Raw genomic sequence first — 21,617 nt, forward strand, 5'->3', positions numbered from 1 at the left:
TGAGAAATTATATCTTTTACTCATAGTATTTGTTTTTGTTTAATAAATAGATCTTTTCGTTAATCAAAATTCACCAAATTTGCTGATATAAGAAAATGAAATATTGAATGAAAATCTATATTTATATTTATTATTAATTTATTGCAAGTCAAATAAATCTTTTATTGACCAAACTACTCCTATCTATCTTGACACGGTAGTGCATTTGAGGAGATATATTTTTAGTCTTACGAAGATATTTTTCAGAAAATATTTATTTTACTCGTAATTAATCAATAATAAGCCAATTAGGTTTAAATATGGATTCTCATTCTTTTTTTTTTTGAAAAAAAATATTAGCAAATTCGATAAATTTTGACTAATAAAATAATCAATTTTTTAAGAGAAAACAAACTTAATGAATATTAAATATAAGTTCTCAATTATAAGAATTTTACATATAATTATACATATCTCATAGAACAACATAATTAGTTCTTGTTTTTAACAAATAGTTGTCGTGGTGCATGTCGTTCTTATATGCGTATAATAAATAAATTTTTACCCTTTGAAATATATTATAAATAAGAGTAAGAAATATCTATCGACACATTATATTAAAAAAGAAAAAAAAGAAACAAAAACAATAATTTATCGATTAATGTAAAAATTTAAAAATTAAATAAATTAATTATCTTATTCAAATATATTTTTGACTTTACAAAAAATTCACACCATATCACACAGCATCGTTTATAAGTGTGGAGGCTTTTCTTATTTATATTGGTATCGATGAAGTATAAACAGGGATGAACCACAGCGCAAGATTAAAAAGTGTAATAAATTAACAATCAACTAATACTCGCCACATGTTAATCATCGGGATGTTGTCAGTTCATATACGAAAGCATCATTCCCGATATGTATATTCATGCCCGTGATGTTTTCCAGGACGATAAATATTTAAATGTCAGGAACAGACACATACGCACATTTGTAGCAGCCAGATATTCATGATATGAGTGTGTTGTTCGTCCTCTTTCTTAATCAACTCATCATATCGTCAAAGTACCAGAAATTCTTCCAACAAATGATTGTCCCGAATGGCCCTATAATTTATGGAAAGAGAAAAGACAGCCGCCAATCTAATTACCTCAACAATTTTGTCCAACTTAAACACATGATGTAGACACGAAGCCTTAAGGGACCATGCCATAATTCATAATCTTCTCATCCATTCCAAACTCTTCTTCTTCTTGAAATCAACTGCGACTTCAAGAGTCTAAATTTAGGCCACTTTCTTGGCTGCGGGCAGTCGGGAATTGAGTTTCTTGAATTGGGTTTTCATTTTCTTGGATTGAAGTTCAGTTGGGGAAGATGAGTTTCAGGGATGAAGTGGAGGATGGGAGGGGGGATTTGAGGAAGCCATTTCTGCATACTGGGAGTTGGTATCGGATGGGATCGAGGCAGTCTAGCATTATGGGTTCTTCTCAAGTTATAAGGGATAGCTCTATCTCGGTCTTGGCTTGCGTCTTGATTGTGGCTTTGGGTCCTATCCAATTTGGTTTCACTGTAAAGTTACTTTCTTTGTTGCTCTTCAGTTCTTTCTTCATGATTGTTTGGTTGCAAGAGGTTTGAAATGTGTTTGAATTTGAGCAAACTGGTTTGTTTGGTTGCAAGAAAATTGAAATGGTAACTGAGTGGAAATTGGAACTCTTAATTGAACTTAATACAGTTGATTATGGTTGAGTTAAGAAAGTTTGTTGTAATTCTTGATTTTTTATCTTGAATTCTTTGAGACAGTTGATTAGCAGCTTTTGAGTGCTCATAGGGTGTGGTGTTTGGGCTATGAGTAGGAATACACGAGCTAAAAATTAGGAGATTTGCCAATGTTGCAGGCGCCCGACATTTCCAAATGCAGGCTTTGTATGTTAAGGATTGTATCGGGATTGGATGAAAATGGATTCTAGTGTGCCCTTCTGTCTAAACATCTTGTAACTAAACTTTAAAGCACTGGAATTTGTCATGGCTATCGAAATTGGTTTTGGTTAGTGCTAGAGTTCATTGTATCTGTTTCTTGAGTGTTAGATTTTAATGCTTTTTGTTTTGTGTTACTTTTTAACTCCATTGGCGGTGGACTTAGCTCTAGACAGATCCCATTTGGCTGCCGATAGTATGATGCTATTGGATTTACAATACATGTTTTTCTCAATGAACTTGTATGCCACTGAATATGGGCTAACAGTTATCTTCTTTGTCATGTAGTCTGGTTACTCTTCACCAACGCAGTCTGCTCTGAGCAAAGATCTTGATCTTACAGTCTCACAGGTTAGTGATGATCAATTGTTTTATCATGATTGTATCGGCATTTCTTAATTCAATGTAGTAACTCACATGCTTGGAGCAGTTCTCTTTATTTGGTTCTTTATCAAATGTGGGAGCTATGGTTGGAGCAATAGCTAGTGGTCAGATTGCTGAGTACATCGGACGAAAGGGGGTAGGAGTTGTTTCTATCTTAGTTATTTACAAACAGTCGTGTCATATTTTTGTATTCAAATCATAAGTTTCAACTAATTTCTCTACTCGCAGTCTTTAATGATCGCTGCCATACCTAATATCATCGGTTGGCTTGCAATATCATTTGCCAGAGTGAGAATTTGCCACCTTTTCTTGGGACCCTCTACCTTTTTTCTGGATGGAGGCTTTCAATTCATATCAAACTTTTTTTATGTACATTAGGACTTTTCATTTCTCTACATGGGAAGACTGTTGGAAGGATTTGGTGTGGGTATAATCTCTTACACGGTGAGTTCAGTGCTTCTACGTAATTATTGTAGCAGTCGAAAGTTTCCTGATAGATTTAGTTATTCTTTTCTGTTCCCATTGCTACAGGTGCCTGTATATATAGCTGAGATAGCACCTCAAAATCTCAGAGGGGGTCTGGGCTCCGCGAACCAGGTTCACTTTGTGTAACATTTTATCATTCATTCTGTTTCACTACAAGACATCACGTAATCTTACTTCTATGATGTAGCTCTCTGTGACAATCGGAATCATGCTAGCATATCTGCTGGGACTATTCTGTAGCTGGAGAGTGCTTGCAGTTCTAGGTAATTGTGTTATATGATCTTTAGTTAGTTGTTCGTTCTTTCAACTTTGCAGTAATCTCATTCATCGTTATTATATCTGAGCATAAATTATAGAGTATTTATCAAAGCGAAACTTCTGTAAGAATTGTCTGCCAAATTCCTCACCTTTTCGTTCCTTCCACCTCCGCCCACACCGTCCTTACATTCAAAAGGTTTGCCACAAAGGTTGCTGAGGATGTCTAAAATCCGTATTTGTTTGCAGGAATATTGCCTTGTCTAATACTGATACCTGGCCTTTTTTTCATCCCAGAGTCTCCTCGGTGGTTGGTGAGGCTACAAACAAGTTTTTTCTTTTGATTTCTTGTTTTAACAAAGACACAAGCACTGACGTATCTGCTACATGAAATCAGGCTAAAATGGGAATGATGGATGATTTTGAAGCTTCTCTGCAAGTTCTTCGTGGATTCGACACTGATATCACCCTTGAAGTAAATGAAATCAAGGCAAGATTTCTCCCATTGTTTTTTTTCCAAAAACAGGGGACCGAAAATGCTGTTTCATGCTTTATCATTATCTTCAACTTGTTCCATCCGTACATCGTTCTTACATGATCCTCGACATAGTAAACAAATGCATGAACAATGCAGAAGTCAAATTTCAATTTTTCAATTGCAGAGGTCTGTAGCTTCAACGAGTAGAAGAACGACAATCCGCTTTGCAGACCTCAAAGTGAGAAGATATTGGCTACCTCTCATGGTGCGTAGTTTCTTGGAAGGCTTCTGAGATTGATATGCTGTGTTTCTTTCCTGCTTTTGAAGACGACATATCTTAACCTGTCCTTTTTGTTCGACTCTCGTCCTGCAGATAGGAATTGGTTTGCTTGTTCTCCAACAGCTAGCTGGAACTAATGGTGTTATATTCTACTCCACTACTATATTTGAATCTGCTGGTGGGTAAAGTAACCTCCCCTTTCCGGAAACATGGAATTATAGTCGAATTTGTAAGAATAGGCACATTATTTCCAGTTTTCCGCTCTGGAACCTCTGACAGTGCACATTTTGATAATCTAACTTAATGTCCTAAAGAGAAGTTGCGATGGAATTTTTGGATTCTATAAAACTCACATGCAGTAACTTTAAAAATGCATCACCCGGAAAGATGCAAATTTTCGTTCGTTGCTTGGTTTTCTCCATTTCGAAGTCCTGTTTAGTTTGAGTATATTTATAATTGCCTTCAGTTGAAGGGTTTTTATACGGTAACTTGTATTAACAGGAATCTCATCGAGCAATGCTGCAACAGTTGGTGTTGGCGCTATTCAGGTTAAGCTTGGAAACATGTACATGCCAAGTATTTTTTTCCAAAAATAGAAGACATACAAGCAAATATCTCTGCAATCTTGCTTGTTATACTCTAATGAATATCTAAATGTGCATGTTGTTAGGTATTTGCTACTGCAGTTTCAACATGGTTGGTCGACAGAACTGGGCGGAGGATTCTACTAATTGTAAGTTAAAGAACTATAACATCTTTAATGTTTAAGGATTTATCAGATCACTTTACAACAACGTAAGCATTTCTTTTAGGTTTCGTCTTTTGGGATGGCTCTCAGTCTCCTAGTTGTTGCCATTGCATTCTTTCTAAAGGTAATGATGCTTTTACGGTAAGGAAACAGGTCCAGGTCATAGATATAAATGCAGAACTCTCAGTTTACCTTTTACCTGATATGCTGCTGTTTGATTCTTCCGCAATCCAAAATTGTTCAAGGGTTTTGTAGCCGAGGATTCTTCATTGTATGGCATATTCGGAATTCTATCAGTAGTTGGGGTCGTGGTACGTTTTCTTACCAGTGCATCTGATGATTCTTGAATTTTCATTTCCACAAGTTCCTTACATTGTCAACTGTCATTTTTTATAGTGTATGATTGTCTCGTTTTCACTTGGAATGGGTCCGATCCCATGGCTTATAATGTCTGAGGTACTGTCTTCCCCCTTTGCTCCTTAAATCGAGGTTCTTGATTTTCTTTCTGCATTTAACAATTGGGAGCTTACTACCTTGCTTTATATACTAGTACTTAACGTTCGACCAATGATCATCATATAGGATTTTCCCAGTATTGTGTTCTGACACGGTTGTCCCAATTTATGGTATCCCAGATTCTTCCACCTAAGATCAAAGGCCTGGCCGGAAGTGTGGCGACATTGGCCAACTGGTTCTCGTCGTGGCTCATTACTATGACTGCACCATTACTGCTAGCTTGGAGCAGTGGAGGTTCGTACAACACTGTCCCTGTATTGGTTCACCATTGCATGCCTTTGGTTATTTCTTTTCTGACTGATGTAACTAGTGTTTATTTACGCAATCTTGAACGATGAACATTACTATGTCTTTCGTTTCTCGACAGGAACTTTCTCACTTTACACGGTGGTCTGCATTTTCACGGTGGCATTCGTTGCCATTTGGGTCCCGGAAACGAAAGGCAAAACACTAGAGGAAATCCAGCACTCCTTCAGATGAGTCTTCTCTCTTCACATTCCTACTTCTAAGCTCAATAGTTTGTAGCTCTTTTGTGGTTGGAGCCCCGAGGTCATTTTTGTAATGTCGGCCACGTGTCGTGCGGGGGAATTTCCTTTTATGCCCTTTATCTTCGGTCGGGGAATTATTCAAGGGTTTTTTTATTTTATTTTTATATCGAACACTCTATTTGTTCTACAATAAATTGGCGATGCTTGTAAGATTCATAGTATTCATGAATACTCATAAATTTAGTGTCAATATGTACAAGTGGTTATTGATCAAACTTGGTGGTGATCACATATTGATCATTTAAGGTGTACTCATATTTGATGCAGTTGCTCAATGTGGGGTCATCTGATTTACTTGAATTTTTTACGGCAAAGGACAATTGACCAAAACACTTTCACTGTGTTTGGTTTTATGTTTTCGCATTTTCTAAGACAAAATAAAACACACTCAATGTTTGTTTTTATGTTTTTACATCTTACCTGTGTGTCTTTTATTTTTCAACTTTCCATATATAATATATATATATGCACTTACATATATAATATAAAATAGACATGATTTGACAATAAACAATAATTTTTATCTCAAAAAAAATATTTATATATAAAAAGATATGATTTGACAATGAACAGTGATTTTTGTCTCCGAAATACCAACATCAAACCTACATCACTTATTTTAAAATATTTTAAATTACCTCAAAACACAAATCTAAACATATCATCTATTTTCAATACACACTTATTTATCTCTATTTTTCTCTCTCTATCTCCGAAACACTCAAACCACAAATCCAAACACTATGTTTAATTTTAACACTTGTCGACCATTGATTTGATGAAAAAATAAACATTAAAAAAATCAATTTAGTTAACTATTTATGTTTGAAATTAATTTAAAAAATTCTAAAATACAAATAAATAAAGAAATATAATTCATAATTGATATATTATCTATACTTATCATCATTGAATTGAACATGAAATTTTAGTTAAATGCAGCAAGTTCCTCCCATCAAATCCTCTTCTAGGCTGCTGGAAGAACTTGACTAGACTGACACGGAATGCAACCGAATTCCGGATCTTTTGCCTCCCAATAGCGCTGCAAATGCGACCGATGGGTTTTTTTTCCTCTAATAAATAAGTTCATTTGTTATTTAAAATTCACAGAATTTATTGATATTAACAAAAAACAGGATAAAAATCTATATTTACCACCCGTTGACTTATTACTAATTTATTGCACGTCGAATAAATATTTTTAAAATCAAATTACCCTTATATATTCACTCATTAATGCATGTGAGTAGTTATATCATCAATCAGCGTAAGGGTAGTTCAGCCAGAAAAAATTAATTTGGTCTAAATATGTCGGTAATAAGTCAATCGAGGGTAAATTTCAATCTTCATTCAGTTTTCTTGTTAATATCAACAAATTCAATAAAGTTTAACTAACGGGGTACCTATTTCTTAGACGGATGCAAATTTTAAGAGTAATAAATGTAACTTTTTTCCAAATTATGGGAGTGTAATTATCCATTAAATATATGATCAATTAAAAGTGTACTTTGCATTTATAAAATTGATATAAATAATCTTAGAAGCATTTAAATGCATAACTATGAAGAAAGCAAATATGTGACTAGATATAAATTATGAAATTTGATAATGAATAGAATATAGCTTTTTCTATCATATTAAAGATGGCCCTTTGTAATTAAACTTATATCGCTCATTTATTTTGAAAACAAGTGTTTGAAATACTATAAACCATATATTTAATTAGGAAAATAAAAACTACTTTGTTATATATAAAAATCAATTTTACTCTTTGCTACCTTGAAATTTAAATTTGGTCTTACTCATTTTTTTCTTCAAAAAATATGCATTATAATAATAACTATTAAATAGCTTTTACATAAGAATTTTTTGAATTTATGATAAAATAACGCTAGAAACGATGCTCTGACGAGAAGGAAAAGAAAAATTCTAATCTCGAGAGAGGTGGATGTAAATAACCCTATATAAGTTCGTACTTTCGGTAGGAAAATTATTGAAAAATATTTTTCTATGTTTAGATCTAAGTCAAGAAAAGTGGTATAGATATAATTCTGAGAGAAATTTATCAACACAAATAGGTCTATTTGATTTATTTTTCTATATTTGGTGGCATATTGTGTTTTTTTCCCAGTTCCAACTCAAATCAATAATATCAATAAGTCAAATTAAACCATCAAAATTAACAAAAAGAATGGCATATTTAGTCAAGAAAAACAGCTCCCAGAAAGAACCTGAAAGAAACAAAAACCATTTGTTTACTAGTAAAACCATCTTTCTTAAATCAAATGATTACTTGAGCATAGATTTGTCAAACACAAACTCAAATCTTCCTCAAATTTTTCTGTACTGATGATGATGACAGAAACTAATAAATATGCACAACGGATAAGAACAGCTAGAGGAAAGATCAGTTGATGGACAAACACAGAAGCTAGAACAGTGTGGTAATGACAGCCCAGACTCCAGATAAACAGCATTGCCGGCCACACGAAAAGCAAACAACCACCCCTTTTTACAAAAAGGTTAAAAAAAAGCAGGGACGACACCCGACAATATTTGTGGAGAGAATTGTGTCTGCAATTATGTAACGGTCTTGATCTCTATAACAGATTTATAAGTGCTGCTCATGAATGTGTTAGAATTAAAGACGCATGTTTAGTACCATCAGATAACTTGACGGAGACGGACGTCTGGCCGTATCTTGAGGGGCTTGATGCTCCAAGTTCAAGAAGTGCCTAACACTGTTATTTTAACATACATGCACAGTTGTCAAATCTTGGACAGCAGGCAAAATATTGTTTTGACATAACTTCACATGGCTAGTAGAATTGAAAGACAGCCATCCCAAAGACAGATCATTTTTGTTGCTGCCTTTCAACCATAAAAGACAGGCTGGTGCCAGCTACAAAGCTCGAAATGATGTCTCTAATGAAAGGAAAACAGGACAAGATCTAAATCTTGAACCATACAGATTCCACCCCCTCCAGGTACTGAAGAGTGAAATTGATGACATATTAACATTCAAGATGAACAGCCCATGTACATGGATTGAAATGAAAAAGAAATGACATGGTGGAATCGAAGCAGTGACACACTGATACTATACTAGCAAAGCAAATTATACTATGTATGGATGACAAACCACTATGCTTCTTGTCCAGTACTATAAAACTACATTTGAAAGAAATACGTCCTACTAACTGAACAAATCATTGCAGTAAGCCAGAAGCAAGATTAGGATTTAGGACTAATTTACATAGAAGCAGCCTAAGTAGAACATGCAGGGCTATGATAGATCTCCCATTAACCAAACCATGTAATGAGTCTGTGGATGTCAAAAACCTCTCCAACAGGAAACATGAATAACTGAAAACTTGGTTAGTACCAACCAAAGATCATCAAAAGGGTCAGCTCAGTTTCGATGAACAAATTGAGTCGACCAGCTACTTTAACTTTGCATAAAGTACTGAGCATTCAAGAATATGCAATTTTCAAAACATGGAAAAGCATGAGGAAGCCATGGGATTAATCAAGATTTTACTACGTTCTAACTGACTTCATCCTGATGAACATCTCGGAAGAGATGATCAAGTAATTCTCCAGTACTAATAGTACAAACCAAGGATGTACCCCACCTAGTAGAGCAACCCTGGGATTTCAAATGAAGGGAATAAAGAAGACCATGGTATCACCCAAAATATGACAAGAGGAGATTAAAGAGTACAACATTAACTGAAGAAAAGGGACCAAATGACGATGGACTATATATGCTGGGAGTACAATTGATCATAGTCCGATGTGCTAAGAGACTACTTTCACAGGATACCTGTCGATGCAATCATGCCAAGGACCATTTCGAGATGGTTTAACACTGCGAAGTGCTTCCCACACAGCACTGTTACATTTGAAGCCACTCCCAAAAGCAATTTGCCAGACTCTATTGCCCCTGCGCATCCTTCCCTTTGCCTCAATGTACGCCAATTCATACCAAATGGAGCTCGACGAAGTGTTGCCAAACCGATGGAGAGTCATTCTTGAAGCTTCTACATGAACGGGTAGCAGCTGGAGATTCTTCTCCAGCTCATCAATCACAGCTCTTCCCCCAGCATGTATGCAGAAATGATCAAAGGCCAGCTTAAAATCCGGAATATAAGGCTTCACATTCTTGTTAAACAACTTCTTGATGACCAATGTAGCAAAGAACAAAAGCTGCTCGCTGATCGGAAGCACTAGAGGACCCAACGTCGTAATATTTGTCTTAAGAGCCCCACCAGCAATAGCCATGAGGTCTTTGGACAAAGAAACCCCCGTCTTCCCAGCATCATCTTGCTCCTGGTACACACAACGAAATGCCTTGTCATCCGCACCTTTATGAGTCCTCACAACATGAACAAGCTTGTACTTCGCCCTCCTCCTATCACCCGCCTTATTGGATAACAAAACCGCCGCACCCCCTACTCTAAACAAACAATTAGGAATCAACATAGATTTCTTGTTCCCAAAGTACCAATTTTGTGTAATGTTCTCCATGCTAACCACGACAGCATATGTATTCCTATGAACCTGCAGCATATCCTTTGCCAAATCAACCGCAATCACCCCGGCACTGCACCCCATCCCTCCCAAATTGAAACTCCTGATGTTTCCCCTCAGTTTGTACTTATTCACTATCATAGCTGACAAGGATGGTGTCGGATTGAACAAGCTACAATTCACAACCAAAACCCCAATTTCCTTCGGCTTCACGTTTGTATTAGCGAACAAATTATCCAGTGCCCCAAACATAACCTGCTCAGCCTCCTCTCTGGCGGCCTGCATCGACGGCCGGGGCGGAATAAAATGCATGGCTTCTGGTACATAAGTCTCATCCCCAAGCCCAGACCTCTCAAGAATTTTCCTCTGGAATTCAAGTGATGATTCGTCGAAGTCCCCTTGCAATCTAGAATGCTCCATAAACCGATCAAACGGCGCCATCAAACTATCCGGAGGGCGATAACAGGAGTAATCAACTAAGTAAACGGGCCGTGGGCGGGTCATTATGTAAACGGTGGATCCGAAAACAAGAAAAGCAGAGCAAATTATAACGGAAACGAGATTGTACTGCAAATGCAGCCATAACTGACGAACGTCATTGGGATTCATTTGAGAAACTTCAACGATAATGATAACCATAAGAGGGACTAAGCAGAGAGTTAACAAATTAGAGATCAAGTAATGGTAGCCCAGTTTAACATACTTCAAGTTGACGCTCTGGAGGAAGTCCGGGAGCCTACGGCTGTGGTGGATCCGGACGCCGACAGTGGCTCCGCCACTGGCGGCTGTGGTTTCTTGGGATGCAGCTGCTCCTCCGTCCATGGCGGTTTTCTTGAGGAATTAGGCCAAGAAAAGCGTAGTTTATTGAAGAAATGGGAGGGGGAGAATTACTCGAGGAGGTGGGAATTCAGAGGAGTGGAAGTTGAGGAGAAAGATTCGTCCCGGAATACAAAAACGGTGGGGCTTTTGAATAATGGCAAGGGGGAAATTGACCTTTGGCTTTGGGCGAATCTACGAATTGAGTGTTGGGAGTGAGAATGAGATGCTATTTGCATTCTGCCGCTGCTCATCCGCATTCACTATTTCTTTTTCTTTTTTTCTTGTTTACAATTTTTCTGCTCTTCTTCCTTTCTTATTCAAACCACTCTTTATCACATTCTACCATTTTTAATAGTTTAAAATTTTAATTTAACCCCATTTTAAATATACGTAACAATTTAATTTAATTTTTCTAAATTTTTTAAATTTTTTTTAAAAAGTTACTATTTCCAAAATTATGCGAACAATAACCGTCTATTCATAACTTCATTTCCACGCTACAAATCCGTTTCAATAGAATATCAGAATCTCGGATATTTAGAGATATTTCTTAGTAGTTACACCTTAACGCGTTGAAAATCTATTTTTAGAGTTTGTGACCATGAGAAACTTAATTATTACTCCTCTACAAATCCAGACTTGATAACCGCAGGTTTTGGACTTAATTATACCTTATTTATAATAGGAAATTCTTATTCGAATCGGGTTTTGTTAAATTTGAACCAATTATATAACAAGTATAATACACTTTTTGTGTAATTGATGAACAATTCAAGAAAAATGACCAATTATATGAAAAGTCTATCTCATTTGTTATGTAATTGATTTTGTTCGATGAAATCTGATTTGGATAAAATTTTTCCAGTTATAACTTATTCCCCTTAAGAAGGTAGGAAACTATTTATAGCAAGAGGGGCATTGTTGGAAAATATAATGGCACATGTGCGTGCTATTGGTTTAAAAAACAATACCCTAATCAATGCGCATTTAATTTCAAATTGATGTTGCTTTCCATACAATTGACGTTTTTAGAAAATTAAAAAAAAAAAAAAAGCCCTGGGATTATCTTTTAATTATTAAAATAAAATTAAAATTAAGGTCAACTTTATAGAGGTGTCTATATTCAATAAAATATTGATTAGAGCAAAAATAAAATTAAATGGCAACTCTTTTCTTATTAAATTTTGAACTAGAGGGAATAAAAAAAATTAAAGAACCAAAATAATTTAATTTACGATAAAATTAAATATTCCGAGGCATTACTAAGAGGGCGTTTGGCTAAGTTATTTATAAGCTTTTCGAAATATCTTATAAGATGTTTGAAAACTTATAAGTTTTAAATATTTGTTCGGCTAATTTTTTAGTAAAGAGCTTAAAAGATTTTAAAATAAAATATTTTGGATCTTATAAGCTCTTTTAGAAAAAGTTAATATTTCTATAAATTATATAAAATTAATATGTTATAAGACAAAAATATCATTATTCACACACTTACACGCACGCACACCCACACTGAGTGTTCTCTCTCTCTCTCTCTCTCTCACACACACACACACACATACCCTCTAGGATTTAATTTTTTTTTTTTGCTATTTAATTTTGTAATAATAAAAAAATACTTTATTATTTAATAATAAATTATTATATTTAAATAAAAATAAGACCTGTATTGATATTATATTTACTGAAAAATATAAATTCAAAATAATCTTTTCATTAATAAAAAAAAATATCAATTGTATATCTATGTTAATATTCAACTAGTATGAATTATACATTATTTTTATTTAAAAATTTAGGTAATAATTCTTTTTATTTATTGTAAAAAAACTATCTATTGAATTTTTATTTGATATTAAACTAATTTGTACTATTTATAATAACGTTTTAAAACAAAATATGTCAAGAAATAATAATTTATTTAATTCTAATAGTACCATGCTCATTTTAGTCATTTTACCAATTAAAGACCTTACTATGCCAAATACCTACACATGTTATAAGATGTGTAACACAGCTTATAAGCTTTGACATCTTATTTTATCTATTTATATTATTTTAAATTTTAATAATTCGATGTTTTTTCAATTATTATTACAGTATAAAAAATTTATTACATCAAACACTCAAAACACTGTACAAGCGCTGACATCTAAAAACATACATAACACGAGTCTTATTACTAAAATAGGGTGAATTACAATGACATTATTTGAGAATTTGACTTCCTCATTTTTCCTTCACTCCTTCAACTTCATTATGTCGGATTTTATTTTCTATTCTAAATTAGATTATATCTTTTATTTTATTTTATTTTTTATATATATATATATATTGTGTGTATAATTTGCAATTGAATACGTTGATTAAAAATATTTATTAGTTAAAAATAACAATTAAAAAATAAAATTTTATTTGTTTGAAATGACGTAGATCAGATTAAAAATATGCTAAATTTCATTTTACTCCACTGTATTTTTTTAAAAATAGCTAAAAAATTCTCTCATATTTTAGAAAAAATTAAAAATTCTTTTGTGTTTTAATAAATTCAATAAAAAAATCTCTTCCATTAGAAACTAATGAAAGGTGGGGTATACGTGCTTGAAGTGTGATTGGGCTTTATTTTTTGCATTTTTTGACCTTTTTTTTTTTACTTAATTAATTAAAATGCCCCTATATTGTATCTAAAATTACTATGGTCAAATTGACTTTTGTATCTATATACAAGTTTTTTTATTCTTAAATATATTTATATTAAATATCAAAATATAAAAAATAAAAAATATTAAATTTTATTTTTTAAATTTAGATTTCTACATTAATATAAATAGTAAGAAATTATAATAATGATAAGTTATAGATTAATTTAAATATATAATTATTAGAATTATCTAAAATTATTTTTAATTAATTAAAATATATATTTAAATTAATTTAAATACAATAATTATTATTATTATAATTATGTAATGTTATGCTTAGTTAACTAAAATATATATTTATTTTAAAAAAATATTTTTAATTAACTAAAATATATTTAATTAATATAATTAAATTAAAATACTATCGCCTCCGCAGAGAAGGGCTATGACGACGCCCTCTTTCTTCATCTGAGCATTGTCATCGCCATCTGTGGAGGCGCGGGGGTTGGCACAGGTGCTGGGAGGGAGTAGGCGGGCGGGGTTGGGGTGGAAGTGATCGGGGAGGAGATAGGCAAGCGGCGAGGGGGTGGGGGGTTAATTTTGTTTTTTTTTTCAAATAAATTTTTTATAATATATATTTTTAATTAGTAAAATATGATTCAGGATCTTCTTTTATAAATTTAAGATCCAACGGCTAAAATTAATTGATCAGATTTGACGGCTCTAATATAATCAATACAAATCCAACGGTTAATAAAAGAAGAAATAATATATATTAATTAAGGGCATAACGATCATTTCATCAAAAAGTTAATGCTGTTAGTCATATTTAACGGAGATGGACAATTGAACTGAATTTTTAAACACAGGGGGGTGTTTTGCTTATTTTCAAATCAGAAGGAAATTTTGACTAAGTTTTTAAAACACAAGGAGATTTTATGCAATTTAACCTTAAAAATATAAATTTTCACTCACCTTAGCAATCAATTGTTTTTATTTCAAATGTCCTAACTAATTTACATTAAAAGAAAATTAAATATATTCTTTTCCATTAATTAGAATTAACAAAGAGGGCATAAAAATTAATAATTGAACTCATTAATATATAAACAATAAATAAGGATAAATTACATCGGCACTTATGAGATTAGACCTAATTGAAGTTACAATTACACCCCTTGAGAGATGTGACTGAAATGTTGTTTCTATAGAGTTTTGGTATTAAACATGACGTGTACGTATAATTATGACTACAACCTCAATAGATATATTTATAATTTTATAAAAAAGCACAAATACTTGTGTAATTAAACCCAACTTTAAAAGGACCCTTAGTATCTATGTAATTTACCTGAAAAATAATCGAACGACAAATAAAAACATAAATCCACTCGATTTCATCTTATAGCATGTATTTATAAATACAATTAGAATCCCAAAAGTATACTTTTAATTTTATAAAAATCATAAAATATTCGTGTAATTAAACATAACTTTAGAGGATCTAATTGTCAACGTAATTTACCAGATAAATAATTAGAAGACGAATAAAAACAAAATCTGGCTCAGCCATGTACTAATTGTAATTACGTTTGACATTATCAATGAATATAGCTGTAATTTTGTAAAAAGCATAAAATAATATATAATTAAACTTAATTTTAATATCATGAATACTAATGTAATTTACCCGATAAATAATTGGACGACAGATAAAACAAAAAATCAGGGGAAGAGGGAAGTAGCATATTTGTACACGCTACTGAAAAAGCCCAACTCGGGAAACATCTGAATATTATTATTTACGTATGACATGATTCACATCTTATTCTTTAAAATTACGTCTAATTATACAAATATCACTATCAGTTTTTAGAGGTAGAATAGCATAAAACTTTTGTGTGTTTTGAAAATTTAGCTCAAAACTCTCCACGCTTTTAAAAATAAGCAAAAACCCCTTCTCTGTTCTCGTCTCTTTCGGTTAAATATAGCTAACAGTGTTAAATTTGTGATAAAATAACCGTTATGCCCTTACACGCGACATATGATTTTTTATTTTAATGACCGTTGGATCCTTATTGATTGGATGAAAGCCGTCAGATCTAACCAATTAATTTTAGTCATTAGATCTTAAATTTATTTATTTTAAATATATATTATAAAAAAGAAAATTATATCTTAAAAAATAAATTAAATAAAAACCAAGTCTTTCTCCTCCGATAAAGGGTAACAAATTTTTGCAGCACACCCAGGCATAAAGCATTCATCTTTTCCATCACTTATTATTATATCATTATATATCGCTCTATTTTTATGCAATCTCTATTTTTCACTATATTTATTAACTTTAGCATCAGAGTGCTAATATTTTATGCAGATCCTCGTTTTAAAATTTGTAAAAAGGCCCAAAGACCCCAAGTCCGAATGAAACACCAACGAGCAACTTTTTGCTCATATTTTATTTATTATAAATCTAAATATTTCAAAAATTAGATAATTTTATAATTACCAAAAGAGTTTTGAGTTATGGCAATATTTTATGGTCATGTACTCTTTGCTGCTATTTTATAAATAGTGATAATTAAATTTATTTATTTTTTCAATATTAACCTTGCGAAAATTATTATTATTATTATATTATTTGGACTGGGTTGGATTTGAGTCTAATTTAAATGAATTCTGGGCAAGACTTGAGACTGGTCATGAATTTGAATAGGTCCAACAAATTAATTAAAACCCGTTTCTAAACTCAAATGTGCCATCCCTTATTGTAATCTATTTTAAAAGGATAAAAATAGGCTAAAATTGATATTCAACATTACGAATAGGGTCAATATATGATTTTGGACCCATTAAAAGGTCATACATAAATAGTTATATTATTAATCATAATTATAAATTTAAATACTAGGTTGGAGATTACTCTATAATTGCTGCTCATTATTAGTCCCTTTTTTTTATTTTATGTAATTATCTAATTCTGTTTTTTTAATTATGATCTTAATTATCAACAATTGAAATATTTATACTAATTATTAATATCAAATATTTGTAAATAATCAACAACTAAAGGCTAAAATTCCATGAATATAAAATTATGAGTTCAAATCTCGCTAATGTGTGAACATTGTTCTACTTTAATAGTAGTTGTTCACAGAAAAAAATTCCGTATTTGTAAAAATAATTATGAGACCAGAAAAGTATGGACAAAAAAAAATTATTAATTTACATAGTAAAGTGTTACAATCTCTTAAGTGAAGATATTTTCCCTAATTCTTCCCTTTAAATGTCGATCCAAGATCTTGAAGCTTGCTTTTGAAGATGTGTAATCTCCTCCATATTTCTAGAGCAAATTACGCTGTATTTTTAAAATTTGGTGTCAAGGCTTGAATAATTGATCATTGATGTTGCAGAAGATGTAGAACCTTCATGGTTTCGGAGCTTCATTGTGGCAGAAAGCTATTGAACTTAAGTCCCTTTAATTTGTTGTATATTGCGACTTGTTTGTTGTGTTATATGTTGTATGTTGCGTGTACGTGATAGGTTATTATGTGTGAAGACCCCTTTATAGATATGGGCAGACATTGACTTGCAAATTGGGCTCACTTCTATTGGCTTGAACTCGTAGGTTTTGATATGGATCCATCAGCTGACCAATTGTATTTGAATATATTTTGATTTAATTGACTAATTCAAAATAATAATAAAAAAAACTTGTATTATTTGAAACTGATCCATCAAGATGCATAAAACCCAAATCTTATATGGGCTTATTGCAAATTTTTAATTTGAACAGATGTAAGGTCCAAATTTGTTACAAACTTTAACTTAGAATCCAATTTTTAGTCAATTTATTTGAACTTTTAGTTGGTACTTTATTCCAAAATTTTGATGTCAACAGTAGTTATTAGTCAGGGATAATTACACTTCATTTTCTTGAAATTTGATATAATTACACATAAACCCCTTATGATTTGAAAAATTATATCTAGTACCCTAATGAGGTTTGTTTTCTTATAACATATAGGTCTCTCCATTAATTAAAACTCATTGAATTTCAACTAATATTAAAAAAAAAAAACAAACTAAATAAAAATGAATATTTACTCTCGATTAACTAATTACTGACTTATTGCTAATCAAATAAATCTTTTGTGGGAAGAATTTGAATAAAGAATGTCAAATAACTTCATATTAGAAGAACTTCAAATATGTTAATATTCAATGAAAAACAGTTCAAATTTAGAACTGAAAATTTTGAAATTCTTTGGATTTTAAAATTATCCAAACAAATTTAAATGATTTGTTACTAAAGATTTGAAATTCATAAACTTCGTGTTGTGTTTGGAATGACGGATTTGAATTTAAAGATTTCGAATTCGTAATAACACATTCAGAAAATTTGTCTGTAAAATTTATGTCGTAAAAGATTTCAAATCCTTGAACTTTAATTTTGAACCATATTTCGCGGCATCAGGATGGATTTCAAATTCATTTAATATGAAATTATTTAAAATTCAAACTTTAATTCCCTAAAATCCAAAGGATTTCGTTCAAATTTTTTCTCAATGTATCTGGTTAATCGAGGAAGAAGTCACATTCCTAATTATTTTTATAAAAATTATAATTTAATCTTTATATCAATATCTCAAAAAATAAATCAAGGTATCAATATATTTAGTTTAATATTAGCAATAATAATCAAATCATGAAGAACAATAAAATAATAAATTCATATAAAATAAAATAAATAGCCGAATATTTGGAGGAAGAAGTCACATTCGCAGACTTTACAGTACCTGTCCTATATAATTGCAGCATCTCATATCGATTCGGGGTCGCCTAAACTCAAATTTCAAGACCGATAGTGGATAATATTTAAAAAAGAAGACAAGTGGATGGTATAATTCCATATTTGAAATTTAATATATACTCGTAGTGATTGCAATTATTGTGTGTATATATTTATATTATATATATAATTTTTAATATATCTTTAATAAAAAAATTATTAAAAAGATGGAATTTCATTGTTGTCCAATAACTATAAGGGTGGAAATTTTAACTATAATAATTCATATATAGTAAGATAAATACTCATATCAAAATAAAATATTCATTTTTCCGATGAGGCTCAAATTTGTTCGCGAAAAGCTTACGAACATTACAATTTCAAGATATTTGGTTCACCCATAGAGAAAAAAGCAAAAGCAAAGATTTGCCTCTGACCAAGTGTTGATTGAAACAAATTAAACACAAACCAAATTCAAATTGAGTTGTGGTTTAATTTGATAGGAATTATGTTTTTGTTGGAGAAAATTGCCCTTTGGCTCTTGCAATGACAATGGGGGTGGCAAAACAAGAATTCTAAATATAGGGGTCGCAAAAAGTACCCCAAATATTTTTTTTGCAATTATAGAATTCCGCCCATCGAATTTTTAAAAATGGCCGGAATTTGCATACCATGTATAAGGTGAAATTACACTTTTAGTTGGTAAAATAAGAGTTCAATATTTTTAATTTTTTATTTTATGAGATTTTTAAAATGGTTTTAAAATTAAAATATTTTGATATATTTAATTTTATAAGTTTCATAAAACAAAAATTTAAGTGTGTCGAGTTTTCTCAAATTTGGGATCATTTTGAAAATTTCGTAAAGTAGATGACTAAATGTATCAAGTTTTTTTTTTTTTTTTAATTCTTTTATCATTTTAAAAACTCCGTAAAATAGAGGACTAAAAGTGTTGAACCCCTTTCCTATTGGATTAAAAGTGTAATTTTTTCATACATATGAAGTTCATTCAACAAACTGGAGACCTGACGTAGGCAAGCGTACCATACATCCATTACAGATGAAAAGATTGTGCGATTTATTTATAAGCTCCAAATCTTTTATTTCTTAGTGAGATATATTTTCAAAATAAAATCAGTAGGACTCATACGACGTCACACAATTGAATACAAATCTAGTTGCAAATTGCATCAGGACGATTTGAGACCAACAATTTACTTCTTAGGAAGGAAAGACAACTACCCGAGCACGCCAAGAAAGACAATTTGTATGGTAAGATTGATGTTTCAAAACCTTTTGTTTAACAGAAAGCATTAGATAAATTACAACGAATTCTTCTAAAGTTTGACATATTACGTATAGTACCCTCTCTTTATTTGGAAATCTACAGATACCTTATGATGTTTTATAAAATTATGTAATCCTTGGATGGATGTCTAGAATCGTCAACTTTGTACTAGCTGCATTTTAAAAAAAGAATACAAAATGTAAATTTGAATGTGGTGGCTGGAAAATTTAAAAATTTTTCACCAAGAAAAGTTATTTGCCATGGCTCGATCAATGGCAAAAATACCATGCAAATGTTTAAGCCACTCTCACAGATACCACGACCAACAATTGTTGCATGATCGTGGTGAACGACTATTTGTTATGGTTATTTTATTTTTAACCATGACAATTAATTATAGTTGACTGTTTTGCATTTTCTTTTAGTGAAATCAGTAATAAGTCAATTGGAGGTAAATATATTTCTTTTTTTGATATTTTTGCTAATATCAGCAAAATCGATGAATTTTAACTAATAGGGGGACTTATTTATTAGACATAAGAAAAACTCACAGGTGTTAAATGTAATTTTTCAAATTATAGAGGATCTAAATGTAATTACACCAAACTTTTGGGGAGGAGAGTGTAATTATTCCAAATATATATGATATTTAGTTGTTTTACTATTAATGTGATGTTCAATTAGACTTTTTCCAGAAGCATATTAAAAACAAGTAATTAAATGAGACATCACAATATTCAAGTCCAAGGGAACTTAATTTCAGCTTTCATATCACCATCAACAAGGGTTTAGACGCAGCCACAATTCTTAATTATGTTCGAAAGCATTCTTTCTCTAATTCCTACAGTTCTTCAGCGTTTCGTATCCTACGATCCAAGTGGTCTGCTTCTCATAATGTTGTCTTGTCTTTTTTTTTTTCTTTTAATATGTTTGATGATTTGAAAATACTGGCGCATTGAATTAGTGTTTGAATTGAAAAAAATATAATTTTAGTTTTGTAATTTGTGGGATAGTATTTTTTATCCTGTACGAATTGATTTTCACAATTTAGTGCTATAACTTTAAAAATTTGACAATTTTCATCATTTTCCGACCTATTTGGCCAGAAAAATTGCATGTGACTTACACATGACCCAATTAAATTGCAGTTTTAGTTCTATAATTCAGGTATTGTTGGCTTTTTTTAATCCTATAACATAGAAAAGCTGGCATTTTTGGTCCTGCATAAATTTATTTACATGACTAAATTTGCAAAAGTCAATTCATACAAGACTAAAAATGCCACCCTCAAAATTACAGGACTAAAATTTCAATTTTCTCGTATATGAGTCTGAATGTAATGTGACGGGCAAAATGTCTTTTTATTCCTATAAAATAAGGGTAGAATTTGTTTTGTTACCACAACTATGGTAGGTAATGCTTTTAGATAAAACTCAAAATCACGTCTTTTTAGTCCCAAAATTACAACGCATTTTTAGTTTCAAATCCATAATGCATGCACGTGAGTTTTTGGGATTAAAAATACGCAAGTATGAGTTTTATGGAACTAAAAGCGATACATGCCATAGTTGTAGTACCAAAATAAATTTTACGTTTGTTTATAGGACTAAAAAAGCATTTTGCCTTAATTGCATAGTAACGAAACTAATTTTATTTTATTTTTTTTAAAAGAAAAGTGGTATTCTTAATCGTTGTACTGTACGTACACGGACCGGAACCAAAAAGTCAAACGTTGAACCCATAATGTACATGTGACTTCAGCAACATGGTACATTATAAATATCGAGCTACTTATTTCAGTTTAGATGTAAGAAATTAACACATTCTTGCCTCTAATTCAATTCCAATAAACCCTAAATTTAGCATAAAAACAGGCTTAATATTCTTCAATT

The 21,617-nt window shown here is 31.6% G+C and overlaps 2 protein-coding genes across 2 annotated transcripts; one reads left to right on the forward strand and one right to left on the reverse strand.

Annotated features, from left to right (window-relative positions):
- Window positions 1-972: 972 nt before the first annotated feature.
- LOC105166133 (sugar transporter ERD6-like 6) lies at window positions 973-5,926 on the forward strand. The gene is made up of 18 exons (XM_011085373.3): window positions 973-1,551; window positions 2,245-2,307; window positions 2,387-2,476; window positions 2,569-2,628; window positions 2,719-2,784; window positions 2,872-2,937; window positions 3,014-3,089; window positions 3,331-3,395; window positions 3,479-3,571; window positions 3,744-3,824; window positions 3,933-4,017; window positions 4,341-4,387; window positions 4,510-4,572; window positions 4,652-4,711; window positions 4,833-4,898; window positions 4,984-5,043; window positions 5,223-5,337; window positions 5,471-5,926. The coding sequence occupies exons 1-18, from the start codon at window positions 1,357-1,359 to the stop codon at window positions 5,581-5,583; spliced, it is 1,464 nt and encodes a 487-aa protein (XP_011083675.1). The 5' UTR covers window positions 973-1,356; the 3' UTR covers window positions 5,584-5,926.
- A 3,247-nt stretch (window positions 5,927-9,173) lies between these two features.
- Window positions 9,174-11,279, reverse strand: KCS4 (3-ketoacyl-CoA synthase 4). The gene has a single exon (XM_011085601.3). The coding sequence runs from the start codon at window positions 11,004-11,006 to the stop codon at window positions 9,453-9,455; it is 1,554 nt and encodes a 517-aa protein (XP_011083903.2). The 5' UTR covers window positions 11,007-11,279; the 3' UTR covers window positions 9,174-9,452.
- Window positions 11,280-21,617: the final 10,338 nt, after the last annotated feature.

This window comes from Sesamum indicum, linkage group LG7, assembly GCF_026168435.1.
Source record: "Sesamum indicum cultivar Baizhima isolate 11 linkage group LG7, ASM2616843v1, whole genome shotgun sequence".
Lineage (NCBI taxonomy): Eukaryota > Viridiplantae > Streptophyta > Magnoliopsida > Lamiales > Pedaliaceae > Sesamum > Sesamum indicum.

Bases quoted from the DNA above. Each gene is read 5' to 3' on its own strand.
- KCS4 (XM_011085601.3), bottom strand. From the start codon at position 11,006: ATGGACGGAGGAGCAGCTGCATCCCAAGAAACCACAGCCGCCAGTGGC.
- LOC105166133 (XM_011085373.3), top strand. From the start codon at position 1,357: ATGAGTTTCAGGGATGAAGTGGAGGATGGGAGGGGGGATTTGAGGAAG. The intron at 4,573-4,651 runs GTAAGTTAAAGA...CATTTCTTTTAG, and splicing joins GGCGGAGGATTCTACTAATT to GTTTCGTCTTTTGGGATGGC. The intron at 5,044-5,222 runs GTACTGTCTTCC...ATGGTATCCCAG, and splicing joins CATGGCTTATAATGTCTGAG to ATTCTTCCACCTAAGATCAA.